This window comes from Rhyacophila brunnea, unplaced genomic scaffold, assembly GCF_057557595.1.
Source record: "Rhyacophila brunnea isolate RB1 unplaced genomic scaffold, BYU_Rbru_1.0 scaffold_11, whole genome shotgun sequence".
Lineage (NCBI taxonomy): Eukaryota > Metazoa > Arthropoda > Insecta > Trichoptera > Rhyacophilidae > Rhyacophila > Rhyacophila brunnea.
The window spans coordinates 33,926,301-33,946,172 of record NW_028232763.1 but is presented as its reverse complement, the minus strand read 5'-3'; the positions used below and the strand labels follow the sequence as shown (position 1 = coordinate 33,946,172).

The following is a 19,872-nucleotide window of genomic DNA, read 5'->3' as shown; positions in this document are numbered from 1 at the left end:
ACAGATAACACAAGAGTGTTACCATATAGAGTGTCACCCAATTATAGTACATTTTTCAAAAATTATTACCTAGGTACCACAAAATAATTTAGTAGGCCGTTGTCTTGAATCGAAATTCCGCAATACCTATGAGATTTTTACAAGAAATAAAAGCCGATAGCTTTTTGTTATACTTACATCTTTCGGCCAAAACTTTTTGAACTGCAATAAATATAAAAAAGCCCGGCACAATCGGGAGCATATTTTATTTTTTACTCCTTCCAGCCAACCTTTTTCACATAGAAATTACTGATGGAAACACCATTTAATTAGGTACATAATTAAAAAAAACGCTTGACATTGATTTTGGACGGGAAAAGCATCGAAACGCCGATTGAATCGGAAAGAATCTACAAAAAGCTTTCAACTACGATTTTTAACGGATTCTTCTTTGGAAACACTGATGAGGAGCCCTAGCCATAGCATTATTTTACATATCGACTATGTTTAGGAAAAAGGGCGTAATCCTCAATTTTTCGAAAAGTGCTTTTATTAGATAGGTATTATCAATGTATACAACTAAATACATGTTCTGTAAAAAGGAAGTAAGCCGCAAATTCCAATTTATTATTTAAATTCAAGTTTTAATTGAGCTTTAATTAAGTTTTAATTTAAGGAAAAAAGCATTTACACTCAATTATAATATTTTCTGTAATAATTTCTTTAATTATGGATCGAAAGGATATTACACCAAATCATCAATCACCATGCACCCAATGTCTGTTCCTATTTTTTTTATTAATATTAAACCAAAATCATTCAAAAAACGTTTCTTGCCTCTCCTGTAAAATTTGTTCTGTGTGGGTTACGCCCTTTTTCCTAAGCACGGTCGATATGGGCCCAATATTTATACTATGTCACTGCCTAATACCGCAATACCGGCCACTTTTTGAACACATTTAAATTTTGATTTTGACACAGTATTGCCAGCCGTACTGTCGATTTAGTAGGTACACAAAGAGATTGAAGACTGAGAGTCCAATCTCTTTGTAGGGTACATTTATAATTTTCACTCCGTGAAAAATGCAAAATAATCTTATACCTACATTATGTTATTATTATTTTATCAGAATTACTGCGAATAATTTTCCGCCTACTATGAGATTGGGCACCGTCCAATTTCTTTGGCCCAACCAGTATTTAATTATTTTTTGCACTTTTGTACTATAAACATAAAAAGATGGCAACACTGGATACCCATTTGACAGCTCAATCTGCTCAATTGCACAAATCGCAGCTATGTTCATGGGGCATACGTGTAATTTTGACTTTTGACAGATATTTCGCGTACTGTTTTTTTAATAAAACACTATTTATGATAAATAAAAACCTAAACAATGGCTTCACTACGAGACCGGCAAATAAGTTGGTGATATTTTATGTTGTTAATTATCTCTATGTAAATACAAACACGCGTACATCCGATTAAACTAATTACTCATTTTGACGTTTCAGTTTTTTGGGTTATATGTATTCATTAATAATTATGTGTTATATGTATTCGTATGCGTTGATTCTTCTTTTTTTACGATTTTTTATCATGTTATCTTTTAGGTGCCTTAAAGCAGATGCTAAACCTTAACCAGATACCAAATAAAAGCGCCGCAAATGAACCTATGTGGAAGGTGTTGATCTATGACAGAGTTGGCCAGGATATTATATCGCCCATAATATCAGTCAAAGAACTCCGAGAACTTGGAGTGACCCTACATGTGTTAGTAACATAATATAATACAGATATTGCTAATTATTTTTACAGAGGTCTTTACCTATACTGACAGGTGAAGATACAGTAGGTACTCCATATCGTCATTAAGACTTAAAAATGGCCGCGAAATTCACATTAATTTGCAAACGTAGGAATCAAAATGAATGTATGTTAGATCGATTTATGCAATGTAATACAACTACAGTACTTTCTCAGTAATCTGCCACCCCAAAAACCAGACAAGTTTTCAATTAGTGAAAGCGGCGGATTATAGTGCATACATAGAAAATATGGTAAAAATTAAAACAGGTATTTCGTAAAAAAACGTTTTTTTTTTGAGAAATTTATACTAGCACATTACGGTTTTATCTATAATCAAAATCAAGTATTTACTAAATTATACATATTTTTAAACTAAATATTAAACAGTAAATCACTTGACACAACTAGTTGTTCAGTGAGGCAGATATTCTTGAATAGCTTAGGATTCCTGGCTTTCCCTATTACCAAAAGCTCCAGTTTGTGTGTCCCAGTTGCATTGGAGCACAGCATAATTGTGATGCGGTCCTTGGGCACTTTGCTCCTATGTACATTACTTCATTCACGATGTACTTACGTTTTACGAATGTAAAGTTTCCAAAATAAATCAGTCTCATCTACATTGTATACTTGTAAGCGGCGGACTACTGAATTTGACAATCGAATACCGGCGAATTATAGAGCTTGATTTTGTGCTTTCAACTAGTAATAATAACGGCGGATTATAGTAGTTGTCGGATAATCGAGCGGCCGATTACTGAGAGTGTACTGTATAAACAAAAGTTTAGACTCCCTCTTATTCTTACACTTGGGGCCCAAAGTCTTTGATAGAGGTTGTGATCGAGAAATCATGAGACATCTTGATTTTTGTTTCGCAACAATATTTTTTTTTTAATTCTGAAAAATTTGTGAAATTTTCATCAAATATCCGCATTGCCCGGAATACCTTAAAAGATTTCTCAAAAAATCTAGATGCTTTACTCTTTAAAAATGTCTCAGTAGACGACTCACTATTTAAAATGTATCCATTCAGTAATCTAACGTTTATCAATGTTGACAGCCAACTTCACACAGACCGGGACTCGATTCCCGAGGTACCTGCCGTCTATTTCTGTGCACCGAGCGAAGAGAACCTCGGGAGAATCAGTCAGGACATGGAGAATGGAATTTACGATTCCTATCACCTGAATTTCATATCTCCCATATCTCGACAGAAACTTGAAGATCTAGCCGCGTCGGCCCTGCAATCGAATTGCGTTGCCAACATCCAGAAAGTTTACGATCAGTATTTGAACTTTATTTGCCTTGAGGATGATTTGTTTGTTCTGAAACATCAGCAATCCGATTCACTCTCATATTATGGTGAGTTCTATATAAACATCCTTAATTATATAATGACCTTTTTTTGTTTTAAGTTTCAAAATATGTGTCATAATTGCCACATTATTATATACTGTAAGACAATTATTTCTATGATATTTTGTCATGATGTTAAATCTGTTTGAATATGACATTAAAATATCTGCTAAATATCCAGTCTCCATATCGTTAAAAAAATACTTAACTAACTAAACTAAACTTCACCATGTTCAATCCTAACAGGACCATATGGGTCTCCACATGGTGTGTGATTTTTGTTTTTACGTTTTACGATTTTACGTTTTTACGATTTTTGTGTGTGATTTTTGTTTTTACAAGAAATGGATGTCAGCCACTTGCTCAACCTATTAGGTCCATACTCTGACTCATACACAAATTGAAAAACAATGTGTATTTGTCAGACCCAGGATACGAACCTGGGACTCACAACATTATAGGCCGACGCTTAAGCCGCACGGCCATCGTGGGTACTACTTACTCGGGTCAAAAAAATTATATGCCTTTTAGTTTAGAAACTGAATTAAATATCTGTCACACATATTTACACAATGAAGTAAATTTAAATGTTTATGAATTGAAATTATCCAGTCCATAACAGAACGATAGCGGTTTTTATTTTATTTTCACACATCCATTGTACGAGGGTGGGTCAATAAGTCCTAAGAAAAGCCGACAGGTGGCGCGACTAGTACTGTAAGCGGTTTGTTTTCATGCAGCGGCACTACCGATTCAGTATGCTGCGAAGTTTCAATCAGATTGGTCGGGTTGTTGTGTGTTTCTCGTACATTTAAAAAAAAAATTTGCTTGTGGAAAATGGAAAAATGGAAAATGGAGAAAATTGAGTTTAGAGCTGTTATTAAACATTTTAATATAAAAGGGTTAACAGCAAAGGAAATAAAAAATGAGTTGGATTTAGTTCACGGCATATCTGCTCCTTCACTTGCAACTATTTATAACTGGTTAAATGAATTTAAACGTGGTCGTACATCAACAAAGGATGAACCACGCTCAGGACGTCCTGTAGAGGTGACTACACCAGAAATGATCAATAAAATCCACGATATGGTGTTAAGTGACCGAAGATTAAAGTTGAGTGAGATAATTGAGGTTACAGGGATCTCAAAAGGTAGCGTCATTTCTATTTTACATGACAAATTGGGCATGAAAAAAATTTCTGCAAGATGGGTGCCGCGTTTGCTCACAGTCGACAATAAACGCAATAGGGTGGTGGCCTCTAAAGCCCTGTTGTCGCTCATGCAACGCAATCCGGATGAATTTTTTCGTCGCTTTGTGACTGTAGATGAAACATGGATACACCACTATACTCCCGAGACGAAAGAACAGTCAAAGCAGTGGATTGCGAAAGGCGAACCATGTCCAAAGAAGGCGAAAACCGTAAAATCAGCTGGTAAGGTTATGGCTACTGTATTTTGGGATGCACGTGGAATTATTTTCGTTGACTATTTGGAAAAAGGAAAAACAATAACAGGGGATTATTATGCATCTTTATTGGACCAGCTAAAAAACAAAATTGAAGAAAAACGGCCTCATTTAAACAGGAAAAAAATCCTCTTTCATCAGGACAATGCCCGTGTTCACACATGTTTACGATCAATGGCTAAAATTGAAGAATTGGTCGACCACCCACCGTATTCGCCAGATTTAGCCCCCAGTGACTTTTTCCTTTTCCCAAACTTAAAAAAATGGCTAAGTGGACAACGTTTTTTTTCAAATGAAGAAGTCATCGATCGGACAAATGCTTATTTTGAGGACCTTCCGAAAACTTATTTTTCTGACGGTTTAAAAAAAATTGAGAAACGTCTAACCAAGTGTATTGAGCTCCAAGGAGATTATGTTGAGAAATAAAAAAAAAATACAAAAATAAAAACTGTTTTAATGCTTTTTTCTAAGGAATTATTGACCCACCCTCGTATGTAGCCTATATGTAGTGAATTGTCCAGAAATAATGAGAAAGGGTTATTCTCATTTATTGAGAATTTAAGAAATTGTTACCAGGAAAAAAATATCTTCGCTGCTAAAAATTGGGTCAAATTGGGGAATTTTAAAAAAAATTGATAGACGGAATTTCTTAAAATCACTGGTAAAAAATATTTAAAACCCTTAGAATGCTACGCAACGATATATCGTTGTTTTCGATTATGGCGAGGAATGCTAACAACGATCGTCGTTTTGCTTTTGATGCCTGCAATGTAAAGTTAATTTGGGAACATACTACTGCCTCAGTTTTACGAAACATTCTATTTATTTAGTTTTATTGTTGTGTAATATACCCTGATTGATATATTATGTTTTGTGACTGGATAGGTTTAAAAATGACAACTACTGTATTTTTTTCATAGCATCGGCATCTTTTTAATAAAAACATAAAGTTCCAAATACAAATTTCTATAACAATTACAATATAAACGTATTTCATTTTTGATTTGTTTGCAGTCATATTTTTGGTGGAAGGATATTGTTTTATTTTATTTTATACATTTGAAATAGTGGGAAAAGTATTGTAGAGCAGTGTTTCCCTAAAAATACTAAAGATTATACTAACTTACTTACTTATTTCTAATTTACTAAAGTAAAATACACGGATCGTGACTCCCTGAAGGGACTGTAGATTTTCTATTAAATTAAAGTGGATTTATCTAATATATAAAAATTAATATGTGTGTGTTTGTTTGTTCGTATTTAATGCGCAGCCATACCGTTCATCCGATTGCAATAAAACTTTGTAAACTTATTGCTTGCACTTGCGGGAAGAGTATAGGCTATACTAATATATAAAAATGAATGTCTGTCTGTCTGTATGTCTGTCTGTCTGTGTGTCTGTCCCGTATGCGTTCCTATACCATTCATCCGATTGCAATGAAATTTTGGTAAGTGGTTGTATGCATACCCATAAAGGTTTCTGAATTAGAAAAATCATCATCTTCTTCTTCTTCTTCATTATATTTTCTTTTATTCGTATGGTTCCTATACGATTCATCCGATTGCATATGTAAGTGGTTGTATGCACACCCATAAAGGTTTCTGAATTAGAAAAATCATCATCTTCTTCTTCTTCTTCATTCTATCTTCTTTTATTCGTATGGTCCCTATACCATTTATCCGATTGCGATGAAACCTTCATCAGTTGTTGTGGTAACACCCGCAATGGTTTTTGAATTAGTACAACCATCTTCTTCTTCTTCTTCTTCTTCTATTCTATATTCTTCTATTCGTATGCGTTCCTATTCCATTCATCCGATTGCAATAAAATTTTCGTCAGTAATTGTGCCAACACCCGCAAAGGTTTCTGAATTAGTACAACTATCGTCTTCTTCTTCTTCTTCTTCATTCTATGTTCTTTTATTCGTATGGTCCCTATACCATTTATCCGATTGCGATGAAACCTTCGTCAGTTGTTGTGGTAACACCCGCAATGGTTTTTGAATTAGTACAACTATCTTCTTCTTCTTCTTCTTCTATTCTATATTCTTCTATTCGTATGCGTTTCTATTCCATTCATCCGATTGCAACAAATTTTTCGTCAGTAATTGTGCCAACACCCACGAAGGTTTCTGAATTGGTACAACCATCTTCTTCTTCTATTCTATCTTCTATTCGTATGCGTTCCTATACCATTCATCCGATTGCAATGAAATTTTGATCGACTGTTGTGCTCACGCCGCAAAGGTCTCTGAATTGTTACAACTATTTTCTTTTTCTTCTATTCTATCTTCTTCTATTTGTATGCGTTCTTATACCATTCATCCGATTGCGATGAAATTTTGACCAGTTGTTGTGAGCACGCCCGCGAAGAGTTCTGAATTAGTACAACCATCTTCTTCTATTCGTATGCGTTCCTATACCATTCATCCGATTGCAATGAAACTTTGGTGAGTTGTTGTGCCCTTGCCCGCAAAGGTTTCTGAATTACTACAATCATCTTTTTCTTCTTCTATTTGTATGCGTTCTTATGCCATTCATCCGATTGTGATGAAATTTTGACCAGTTGTTGTGCGCAAGCCTGCAAAGGTTTTTGAATTAGTACAACCATCTTCTTCTTCTTCTATACGTATGCGTTCCTATACCATTAATCCGATTGCAATGAAACTTTGGTGAGTTGTCATGCGCATGCCCACGAAGGTTTCTGAATTAGAAAATCATCTTCTTCTACTATTCGTATGCGTTCCTATACCATTCATCCGATTGCGATGAAACTTTTGTCAGTTGTGTGCGGTTTCTAAATTATTATTATATAACATACAAAGTTTGTTGTTTGTTTGTTCCATCCAATTTTGATTTTTTTTTTACTACATATTTATAACATTAATAACGTTTTCATATTTTGGATTCGATATTAATTTAGTGTTCTTATGTTTGACCTTTACTCCTATTATAATTATTTTCATATTGCCATATTGTATTACACAGATATTTTAATATTAAAGAAATAATTACCTCTTACTATTTTTCAAATATCTAAGATAAATATAACCACGAAGCGACCCCGTGCGAAGCCGGGTACTTCAGCTAGTACTATATAAAAACAATTTTATTTATAAAAAAAATAATGAAATAAAAATCATTTGCAATATTTTAAATGTTCCGATAAGCAAACACCATGAAGACCTTTTTCACAATTCAAGCATATTGTACGCGATCTTTTAAAGGGACCACCATTTTTCCTGCTGCAAACAATGCAAACTTTTTCTTTTCGGCCGGGTAATTTCCTAATTCCACTATTTTGTATTATCCCTCGTGTGGGATTATGTGCATCCGATAAATAATTTTTTTCTATTATCCAACCTTTTTCAATAGTTTCTATGATATCATAAATGATATATGATAATCATTTTGCAGGAATTAAAATTATAATCCAAATGAGGAATTATTTTCTTAATAAGATGTTATGGGGAGCACATGTTGTTAGCTAACGCAATCGAATGGAATTAAAATAATATTTTGAAGTAACCGATTGTTTCCAATAGCTGTTAAAAATCAAAACTCGATAGTTCGTTTTGCTCGCACACGTGATCGTCAGTATGATAGAGCGAGAAAGAGAAGTTCAATTAATTTTAACGGCACATGAAGCGGGGGATATCTAATTGCCTCATTATCTATTCAAAATGATAAATTAATTACGAAACGTGTTTTCATAATATTCCGATTTCGCAGAATCAATTAGAGTGGTAAGGTGTCTAAAAATAATACAATACTTTAATTTATCGACAATTATTGGTAGCAATTCTCCACCGAATTTTGCACAACATCGTAGCAGCCAAAGGGTTAAGCAAGAAAAGCTAATAAAGAAAAAGCCCTCGATGATCTTTTTGTGATGTTTAATTTGGTGGCAAAAATTTTGGAATTAAAAGAAAGAAATTGTGGAAGGAATAAAACCTGAAAGAAATGCACTGTAAGGAGATTTTCTCAAGAATTCTTAAGATCCCGAGAAGTCACAAGCTCTAGTCTAGCTATTAGAAAGGAGTGTAAAATTCCTAATATATTTGAAACGATTAAAAGCCTACAATAGGGCGATAATTGTAAGTAATATTATTCATAAACTGAACTGGGGGACTCAAACTCCTTCAAGGGGATGGCATGTTTGTTGATATAAAAATTATTATTTGGTATGCATTGAACTTTTTAATAAAAAATTAATTGTTATAATATCTCACAGGTGTCACAATATTTCTGCTTTACAAATATGGAAGTCAAAAGAATGTGGCTAAGCGTATGCTGGCACACAGACGGTGCAGTCCGCACTGCGTAGGGTAGTGGAGATAAAAATAACACAGCGAAATGTGCACGAGTCGCGTAGCAATCTGTGCCGTCTGTGCGCTATCATAAACTTAACCTTATTGATGTTTTTAAAATTCTCCGTTATCTTACAAAGGTTTAAATATATATTTATGTATTTGATATTGAATTTTTTATTTGCAGCCATTAACAGAGGTGACACAAAGGATACTGAAATGGAATCAATAATGGATAACATGGTGGATAGTTTATTCTCACTATTTGTGACTTTAGGTTAGTAATGCACGATATCGTGGTTGTTTTAAACTATTTATTTAGTCCACACTAATGTCTGTATTATGTACACAGATTGCTAATAATATATTATGCATTGAAAACTATGAATAAGCTGTTTTTCTATGGGACCCTTAAGGGGGAGAGGCATGCCAGCAGAGAACCTAGCGGAAAAATACGAAGCTTGCAATTTGAGATTTTTTTTTGATAATTTACAATTTCAACTGTATTAATTAATAAATATGTATCTAAAAACATTAAAAAGATTTTTTGTTTTTTTTTTAGATTTAAAGATAATTACAATTGTAAAAAAATGTAATAAAATGTGAATTCGTTGCAGGGTCACATCTTACTATTACATTATATTTTATGGTCATATTTATTATTAAAAATTAGTTTATTAAGTTTTAGATTTTTTGTCGTTTAGATTTTTGACTAATTCATCGTTTTCATATTTTTTATATTTATTTTAAAAAACATCGATTTTTATAAAAATATAAATGTGTATAACTTGAAATCCTTTTTATTTATATCAAATTTTATTTTAGGCATGGACCCAATATTGAAACTCGATTCGTATTTTTCCGCTAGGTTCTCTGCTGGCGTGCCTCTCCCCCTTAAAGTGTAAATCCAGCCGTGTTTATAATTTTATTTTATATAGACATTTCAACTTTGTTCTAGGTAATATTCCAATAATTAGGTGTGCAAAAGGCAATGCAGCAGAGATGGTCGCCAAAAAGTTAGACAAGAAACTGAGAGAGAATCTATGGGATTCGAGAAATAATTTATTCCACGGCAATACAGGACAAATGGGAGCTTTTAGCTTCTCCCGACCTCTACTTATAGTCTTAGATAGAAACATGGATATGGCAATTCCTCTTCATCACACGTGGACATATCAGGCACTAACGCATGACGTACTAGATCTTGCACTTAATAGGTTTGTATAATATTACTGTTACTATGATTATATTAGGGTTTTATTTAAGTGGTATTTGTGTATTTTGTGTAAAGCTTTCGGAAGCCTGCAGTGTTATCTGATATAGCATTGAATACTTGTTGGTTGCAATATAATTTCACTATTAGTTTTTAAACATATTTTTGTATTCAAAATGTAACTGTTTGTTTCTTTAATAAATAAAAATAAAAAATAGCATGACTACTTTTATGTTAGCAATGCATTAATTCAGTTTTAACAGCCAGTTATGTATTGTGTTAATGATTTGTACTGTGTAAATATCATTATTTAAAAAGAAATAATCATCGGCATTAATTTGTTTGTATCTTTAATCCATCGGTTTCTGTGAGTCATTCAGATTAAGTTTTTAAACATTCTTTTTTGTTTGCTTTTGATGAGTTTTAAAAGTTATAGATCATTACATATTGTGTGAAATTACATATTTTTTTGTTAGATTTGGGCAATAATATGTAGACTGTTACATATGAGGCTGTTGGTTTCAAAGTTGGTAACCTCTATTTTTACTCTTTTTAATATTTTTGATGATTCTGATTCCTTAAGTACTTTTAGATATGTATTATTATATACTATACCAGGGGTCGGCAAACCACGGCTCGCGAGCCACATGCGGCTCTTTGGGTATTGGCGTGCGGCTCTTTGCCAAATTCCTAATTCACAGTTTTTACAAAAGCTTTTGCAAAATTCACAATTTTTATTTTTTACCATGATTTGTACACTTATTATATTATTTATAATGACATAATCGCGAGACTAATTTTTCTTCCGTGATGGTTGATGCAAAAATTGTTGTTTTAAATCCGCTCATTGTGAAAGTCGCCAAATTAAATTTTTCTCCATTTCATATTGACACAAGCACTTTTGAAATACAATTTTATTAGTGGATTTAACAAGCAAAGAGTTATGGAGCTACAAATTTGACCAAGCTACTAAGACCTACCAAAATTGAGGATTTGGAGAGAGAGAAATGCAATTTAATTTCACAACACAAATGGAGCGCTCTAAAAGATCTACATAAAGTAGATACTACGATTTTTAATACATGGACTAGCTTTACTAACTCATGAACAATCATTTTTAAACATGCAAAATATAAATAGCATTTAGAGAAGCCAAATAACCGATGAGAATTTGGAATCGCGCCTGAAATTAAAAACTACAAGTTACATACCAAAAATACATACCAAATCACATTAGTTTTAAGGAATGCGTGTTATTCATATACTGTAAAAATTATATTTATAATTTCAACAATAAAAACATATGTTTACGTTAGTTTTATTTAGGAAATCTTCTTCGCTTAATAAATAAACAATTATAAAATGTAATTAATTCATTTAAATAAAACATATTTATAAAAATATACGTATGGCTCTCGAATTTTTTTTAACCGTTGTGCCACTAAGATTTGGCTCCTTTGGTCCAAAAGTTTGCCGACCCCTGTACTATACCATACTTCCACCACTTCAATTATATTTTCCATTCCATGATTGTTTGCCTTTGGCAATTTTAATGTATAAATTGTAATTACTGGTCATTTTGTAAAACATGTATTTTAAGATGTTTATGGTTTGTCTAAAGGGTGGTAGTTGCGAATGATGGGCCGTCAGTGGGTGCAGCACGGAGCAAGCCGCGTGCGTGCGACCTCGACTCTCGGGATAAGTTTTGGATGGATCACAAGGGGAGTCCCTTCCCTACAGTTGCAGAAGCCATCCAAGCTGAACTTGAAAAATACAGGTAACTACATACATATCACACATTCTCACTGTACTAAGTAAATATTAAATTATATATAACGTTGGAATAGTTGGAAGAACACGCCCATCTCGGGTTTGACACCATAACTGGCAAAAATATAAATTTTTTTCAATGCTCATGACTAACAACCATTCTTCGTAAAATAGTCTGTTAATACAACCTCCACTCAGTGGAGGACAAGACGCTCCACTTTGAAGAGAAAATGGAGATTTACTTTGCATTTAACACAATGCTTACGGGCCCTTTTAATTAATTTTGTAATTAACGTGTTAATTTCCATTTGAAAAGTAATTAGCAAAAACACAATTTTGTGCGGCCCGTAAGCATTGGGTTAACATAACTTCTAAGCCTATTAAAAAAAATCTAGGAAAAATCGTGAAGTGAGTGAACAAACGTATATCTATTTCTGAGAGAGCGCTTTAACCAATTAAGCTACCGATTCAAGTATCATCCTTCCTGATATTATTACCTAGTAACAACGCATTGATGTGTTTTCAAATTTCGTATTAAATGTCTACATACATACTATCTTTTAAATCATGATAATAACATTATCAATTCAGCTTTATAGATGACATCAGGATTAATCAAAGTTTCAGTGTAGTCATCCTTGTACTTGCTAATAATTTTTACATAGATGTGTGTTGAGCTCCACTTGATGTTTTCTAGAATTTTTAAAAATTAAAAAAATAGTCGAATAAGCCAAATTAATCGTAATTATGCGTAAATGAAAAAGATGCAAATGTAATCAACGCTTCTGAATAGTATTTCCACGCAGAAACATAGGAATTCTCACACACAGTTGTCCTCTCCTAGTAGTGATTTTAGACATCACCTTTTTCCTTTTGTACACAGATATATTTGTTAAAGAAAGCGTAGTATGAATCTTGTGATGAATTTATTCCTCTTATGATAATTTTGTAATTCATTCATTTAGTCATTCATCTAACATTAAAAATAAACCATGTATATACTAATCATTTTACAGATCATCAGAAGACCATGTGAAAAAACTAAAAAGTTCAATGGGTCTGGACAGTGATAGTGATTTTGCGTTGAGCATGGTGAGCGACAACACCCAGCGGCTCACGGACGCCGTCAACTCCTTACCGGAGCTTATGGAGAAGAAGAGATTAATAGACATGCACACCAGCATTGCAACAGGTAGATATATTATCGATAATTTTACACAAAATTGGTGACTTGTGTGCTCTAAAAGGTTAAAATGTGAATAACTCTGGATTACAAATTATAGTACAGAAAACTATAAGGTTCAATCTCTTTGTCTATCAATCTATGTTGATAAAAATTTTCAGGAATATTGGAAAACATCAAGTCTAGGCGGCTCGACTCATTTTTCGAGCTGGAAGAAAAGATCATGAGCAAAGCGACGGTTGAAATCAAAACAGTCCTTGAGTTGTTGACCGACTCCTCAGCAGGTTGCCCCGAAGACAAGATGCGCCTTTTCATCATCTACTTCATCTGCACTCCGCATTTGACTGAACAGGATTATACCAAGTGCGAGGCTGCCCTTGTCGCTGCCGGCTGTGATATGCAATCAATGGCCTACATCAAGCGATGGAAGTATGTCAAATTTACTTTTCTGAGTTTTTATTTGACTCATTCAATGGTAATCGATAATATGACTTAAGCTAATGCCTGACCATTATTTTTTGAAGAGGTTACACAAAGATGTCGGGACAGTATGAGGGTGGGGGCACGAAGAGTGTGTCCATGATTTCCAATCTCATGTTTCAAGGATCACTTTTCGTCATGGAGGGAGTCAAAAACTTGGTCGTTAAAAGACATGTAAGTATCTGGCGAATATTTGATTGATTGGTTATGCATTTATCGATCGGGACTGGTATCCTCCGAATCCATATGACATTCATCAATTAGAAAATACATATGCATTTGTTTTGATTGTTTGAAATCCTTATAACTTGCATTAATCTATAATCAGCTTGTCATAGCTGCGATTTCATAGTGCAGTATGAAGTGTAAAGGATGGAAGCTAGGCTAGGAGCATAGATATATACCGTCAGCAGTTTATTAGTTAGTCAAGTAGTTTGTCAACATGCGACAAGTGTTTATTAATTATAGCAATCTGTTAATTAGTGTTTATAATGTTGGTTTTTGTATTTAGAATTTGCCGGTGACCCGAGCTGTGGACGCTGCGATGAGCGGAAGTAGTAGCGTGAACAGCGGGGCATCCAGTGGGGGCGGAGGAGGAGGCGGCTCTTCGGGTAGCGGCAGCGGCCCTCCCGAGCTATTGTGGCTGGACCCCCGGCAGCCGCGTGCACCTGACACAGCGCCACGTGCCGCACCTTCTCATGAAGCAGTCGTTTTTATCGTCGGCGGAGGAAACTATATCGAGTACCAAAATCTCGTCGATTATGCCAAAGTGAGTTTTGACTAATAAAAAGTAAGCCTATTTATTCGATAGTGATTCTAGAACTTTTTTATTATGGTTGAATACATTGTATTACATTTTATGTTCTACTAAACTTTACAAGCTAAGATGCCTATTCAAAAATACTAGATCTGGCAAGAAAAACGCTAAGTTGGCAACGCTGCTTAGAACCCTCTTTTTGGCTTCAATTTCATATTATATTTAGCTTTCACTTTAAAAGACGGTTTCGAGATTATTCATGGTTTGATCGAAACTAAATTATGACCTACATTCTATTTGTTTTCAGCAAAAGTCAGCCAACGGAAACAACATCAAGATCATTTACGGCTCTTCGACTTTCCCCAACGCCACACAATTCCTAAAGCAGCTTTCCCTTCTCGGACAAGAAATGCAGTGAGAGTTCCATCATGATATCTTGCATTAGTAATTCTCTAATAATATACTTGTTTCCTTAATTTTTTTATAGGCATTTCAAAAAACTATATTTAATTTATACATAAAGGGTCTACATTTTTTTACTTTGTTTGATTGATATACATTGGCAATAAAAATTCTTTTAAACACGATTTGAATTTCATTACTACCCTAAGAATTTGGCTGGATAAAATGAGTCTTAGACGCATTCCATATTACTGTCCGACAACAAGATCTCGTTGATAACCGGAAGTCGCTGTAGTAGTCATATATCGTCGTTGAAACTAGAAAAACGTGTAACTCAGTTTTAATCAAAAATTGACTTTGAATGCCATCTGGTGGCTGTTGTTAATATCTACCCGTCTTGCAAATGATATAATTCTAAAAAAATTGTAACATTGTTAACCCTTTACTGCATGATTTTTTTTTTTTGAAAATTTTTATTTCTTCTTGGTGTCAAAATGCCTTGTGAATGAAGGAAAAATAATAAAAAAATTATTTTTCGAAAATTTCATTAAATTTTGCATGTTACTGCGTGGTGTCGCAGATTTACGACATTTGGAAATCTTACATTTCAGTATGTCAAAATACAAAACCAAATGAAAACAATTATAAAAAACTAATGTACACACCTTATTTGATGTGTAGATATTTTTATTCAACCAATTTCAATCTTCTGTATATTTTTTTTTATTTATTTACAAATGCGGATTTTCGCGTACATACGAATTCGTCAACTGTCAAAGCAGAGACTATAATGCAGAAATGCTTTATTTCTTGAAATGTCGAAACAAAATCGGTAAAGTAGGATGTTTATGGTAAAACAGTTTTCTAGGCATCGAAAAAGGATATTATTTGATAATTTACACAGATAGCATTGGCTATATCGAAATAGTTTGAAATGTCTCAAATTTGCGACACTATGCAGTAAAGGGTTAAATCATGGATGATTTAACTCCATAACCCATAATATATTTGTATACGAAACCATTTTTTTTTTTGTCTCTCCTGTAAAGTAGCATTTTTGGAGGTACACAATTTTCTAGTTTTAACGACGAATGGAAGACTTCTCAGTGACGTACCTGTCATGGCGGCAGGCGTGTTTAAATAATGTATCAAATATCACTCCTGATCGTTTTATATATTTTTAGTTCACAATTTTAACACATAGACAAGAAGTTCTTGTTCGACAATAATACCCCGTTTACACATGCATGGATTTACTGCTGACAGTACATATTATCGCGGCCATAACAAGAAAATGCACGTGTAAACACGTACTGTCATGCAAGTTGCAAGATTGCGTTCTTGAATCAAAAATGTTCAGTAGCTTCTGAATTTTCATGCGACAATTGGGATTTTTCAATCTGTGCCTGTGCAGTAGAGCGATAGTGGCGAACCTGCTGGCAAAAAATTAACTACACCGCGAAGAGAGTCATTTTGAGGTTAACCGAATACTACCATAAAATAATAACATCTCATCTCGCTTACTCTTAAAGAATGAGATTGGAGAGACAGTCAAGACTTTTACGTGTAAACAGTTATTGTCATGATAGTTTAAAATACACACTATTGCTGCCAGTAAATCCATGCACGTGTACAGGAGCTATAAGAATTATTAAAGGCAAGGTAAGTTCATTATTTTCTTCTTCTGTTATTAACCCAATAAACAAAATGGCAGTTCGCATTCTGTTCTTAAATCTGTTACTTTATTTACATAACCTACGTACGTATTTCACGGTGTTTTATGTTAATATTCATCTTAAAAATAATGGTCAATGTATTATTTTTGGCTGCCTATACAAAATTGACGAAGGATATCTTTACACATGTATTTATTTATAGGTAAATTTTATATTCAAATGTCTGCTTTAAGATGCGTGAAATATTGAAACTAAGTCGAATTTAATTACCTATGTGAGCACTATCAATTTCCTATGAATTATTATACAATTACATACAAGGCTTTTTTGGCAATATCTTCACATAGAATCATCTATGCAATTAACTAATTGGATGAATCTGAAATTATAGTGGAATATCATAGTAGAAGTGTGAAGTTCTCTTCAAATGAACCTATAATGGAGTAGACCAGAGATCCCTTTTTTTTGCTCAATTTCATACATTTAGGCTCCATCTCTACGAAGAAGATTTTTTCAACAACTTTGATATATTACCCCATTTATCCAAACCAGGGAGAGACTTGTACAATCAAAATTATCTTTGTGCTACCAATAACCGGTGAATATTTTAATAGCAAGGTTGAATCGATCTAAAGAAATATATTTAGCTGATATAATGCAGTCCGGTCTCAATGACAGAGGTTTTTGAATGGAAAATGGTTTCATATGAGTATGATACCATATTTTATGAGAAGAATCTAATGAAAAGCATATTAAGCGCCCACGTGCTCGTCGTAGGTCAAAATTGAGTTTTTATTGTATTTTCAAACCATGATCCTGGACACTCCTTAAACATTGTAGATAATCTATTTGTATAATTTTGAAGCCTTATTATCCTTTATTTATTTTAAACATTTGATGACTGCGTAAAGTATTTTTATTACATATAATAGTATTCTTTTAAACCTCTCGCTCTAATGTTTTAGAATATAGTCATATTTCGGTACATAACTGTGCAGTAGTGTTAAGATTTTTTACATTTATTAATTTTTAAACGCATTTATGAAACCATTAGTATAATTTATTACGAGATAATTTTTGTAAAATATTCACGAAAAAAAATTATATTGATAATCTCTGTGATCCCAAATTTGACAAGAATTAGGCATTTTATTATTCGAAAAATCGGCAAGATTAACACATTTGAAGATGATTCTAAAGATACTTATTATAAGCTATATCTTTGACCATTCAAGTGTGATAAACATCTTATGAATAATGATTGCTTTATAATAATTATTGACCTAAGAATAAGGTAGTGTTTTTTTGAAATACGCCATTTTTTTTTTATTCCCTAGTGCTTAAGCTACAACATACGGCCGTAGCCATAAATTGACAAACTATAATTAAAGTAGGGAGTAAAATTATGTTAACGCGCGTGTTTGAACATGTACCTAACAGAACTTTTTTAATTTTTTTTTTTAAACGGTACATGTTCAAACACGCGCGTCAATATCATTTTACTCCCTACTTCAATTATAGTTTGTCAATTTATGGCTACGGCCGTATGTTGTAGCTTAACCACTAGGGAATGACAAAAGAAATGGCGTATTTCAAAAAAACACTACCTTATTTTTAGGTCAATAATTATTATAAAGCAATCATTATTCATAAGATGTTTATCACACTTGAATGGTCAAAGATATAGCTTATAATAAATATCTTTAAAATCACCTTAAAATTTGTTAATCTTGCCGATTTTTGAATAATAAAATGCCTAATTGTTGTCAAATTTGGGATCACAGAGATTATCAATATAATTTTTTATCGCGAATATTTTACAAAAAATATCTCATAATAAATTATACTAATGGTTTCATAAATGCGTTTATAAATTAATAAATGTAAAAAATCTTAACACCACTGCACAGTTATGTACCGAAATATGACTATATTCCAAAACATTAGAGCGAGAGGTTTAAAAGAATACTATTTTATGTAACAAAAATACTTTATGCAGTCATCAAATGTTTAAAATAACTATAAAGGATAATAAGGCTTCAATATTATATAAATAGATTATCTACAACGTTTAAGGAGTGTCCAGGATCATGGTTTGAAAATACAATAAAAACTCAATTTTGACCTTCGACGAGCATGTCCCCCCTTAATGCAAAAAAAGCAATTTTAGTGAATTTAGTGATACCACTCCACCTGTATCAATCAGTGTCACATTTAGAAGTCTCCCTGTTTTGTATGACGAAAAGAACACTTTTGTATGTAAATTAAAACATTACTTGGCTGACAAATCAGGAGGTAATTTTCCAATGTAGTCATCTCCAAAGTATTTTTTTACTGACGCCAGGATCACTCTCTATCTTATGTACTTAAACATTTCTTGCAGCGTCGTATGGGGATTTAATGTGATCTTTTAATAGTAGTCAGTCTTACGGCTAACCACATTCCACAGATTAACGAAGACGGTGGGCCTTCCTTACCTAATAGCATCCAACCTCATGGGGAGCGGGATAATCCCGACTCCTCCGTAGAATCAGATTAAAATCTTGAGCATCAGTACACAGGTACACAGGGCGCATCACGCTGGACCTCACTTTCTTTCCAGTCAGTCTAAGCACCGAGGTGCATGGTTGCAAATATTTGGTCCCGTGCGGCTCCGTTCAGGACGAAATGTGAGCAATTAAATATTCATTATGTCGCAATACGGCACTGTGGAAGGCGGCCATACATAATCCACGGCTGTACAGACACGGCGGGTGTATTCTTATGTGATTTTCAGAACTCATATGGAGGAAAAATGACTACATATGGGACTAATTTTCAATAATGGATAAATCCAGCAGGTTTATTTTAAAACATCAAATCCATTTCAACCAATCATGTCATCGCAAAGGCAGATGTCATTTTGCCGAATGCCATCAGCGTGTGATCAAAGAGACGACGTGTTGGCTTTGTTGTTAGTAAATACAAACTTTGTAAAAAAGTTGATTTGACCAAATTTGAAAGTTACTTCCTGAAATATGAAGTTGGCACGCCACGTCAACAGTCTCTGATGTTTTAGATGTATATTTTTCATAATCAAGGTTTTTTATTCCTTCAATTATCCAATTTATTGTCATCCAAAGTATTTTCACCCCCAAATAGTCAGAATAATCTAGGTTCAAGGGCAGTGGATTTCCAACCTTCATTTAGCAGAACCCTAGAACATCTTGCAGAACCTGATTTGTTGAACAGTGGCAACAAAATTCCTCAATTCTTATTACTTCATTCCTTGATACTACAAAAATTCCCTCAAGTAAAACTCTCCCTACTTCAACAATAAGTATGATGTGATCTCTAAGTAAACTAAACATTCAAATTGCTTCATTGTTTAAAAAAAACCTAACAAAAAGTTCTCTATTTTCCACAAGCTTTTTACGAAACACAACCCAATTGGGAATCACTGTTCCAGGAATGTAATATTATAAGTATATTATTA

The 19,872-nt window shown here is 33.5% G+C and overlaps 1 protein-coding gene across 1 annotated transcript; it reads left to right on the top strand.

The window, feature by feature from the left end:
- Positions 1 to 1,278: 1,278 nt before the first annotated feature.
- On the top strand, positions 1,279 to 14,904 carry Slh (sec1 family domain containing Slh). The gene is made up of 11 exons (XM_085960333.1): positions 1,279 to 1,404; positions 1,594 to 1,753; positions 2,847 to 3,148; positions 9,104 to 9,193; positions 9,875 to 10,133; positions 11,751 to 11,906; positions 12,916 to 13,091; positions 13,244 to 13,511; positions 13,607 to 13,736; positions 14,074 to 14,331; positions 14,627 to 14,904. Exons 1-11 carry the CDS (start codon positions 1,377 to 1,379, stop codon positions 14,735 to 14,737), a joined length of 1,938 nt encoding a protein of 645 aa, XP_085816459.1. The 5' UTR covers positions 1,279 to 1,376; the 3' UTR covers positions 14,738 to 14,904.
- The last annotated feature ends 4,968 nt before the right edge of the window (positions 14,905 to 19,872 follow it).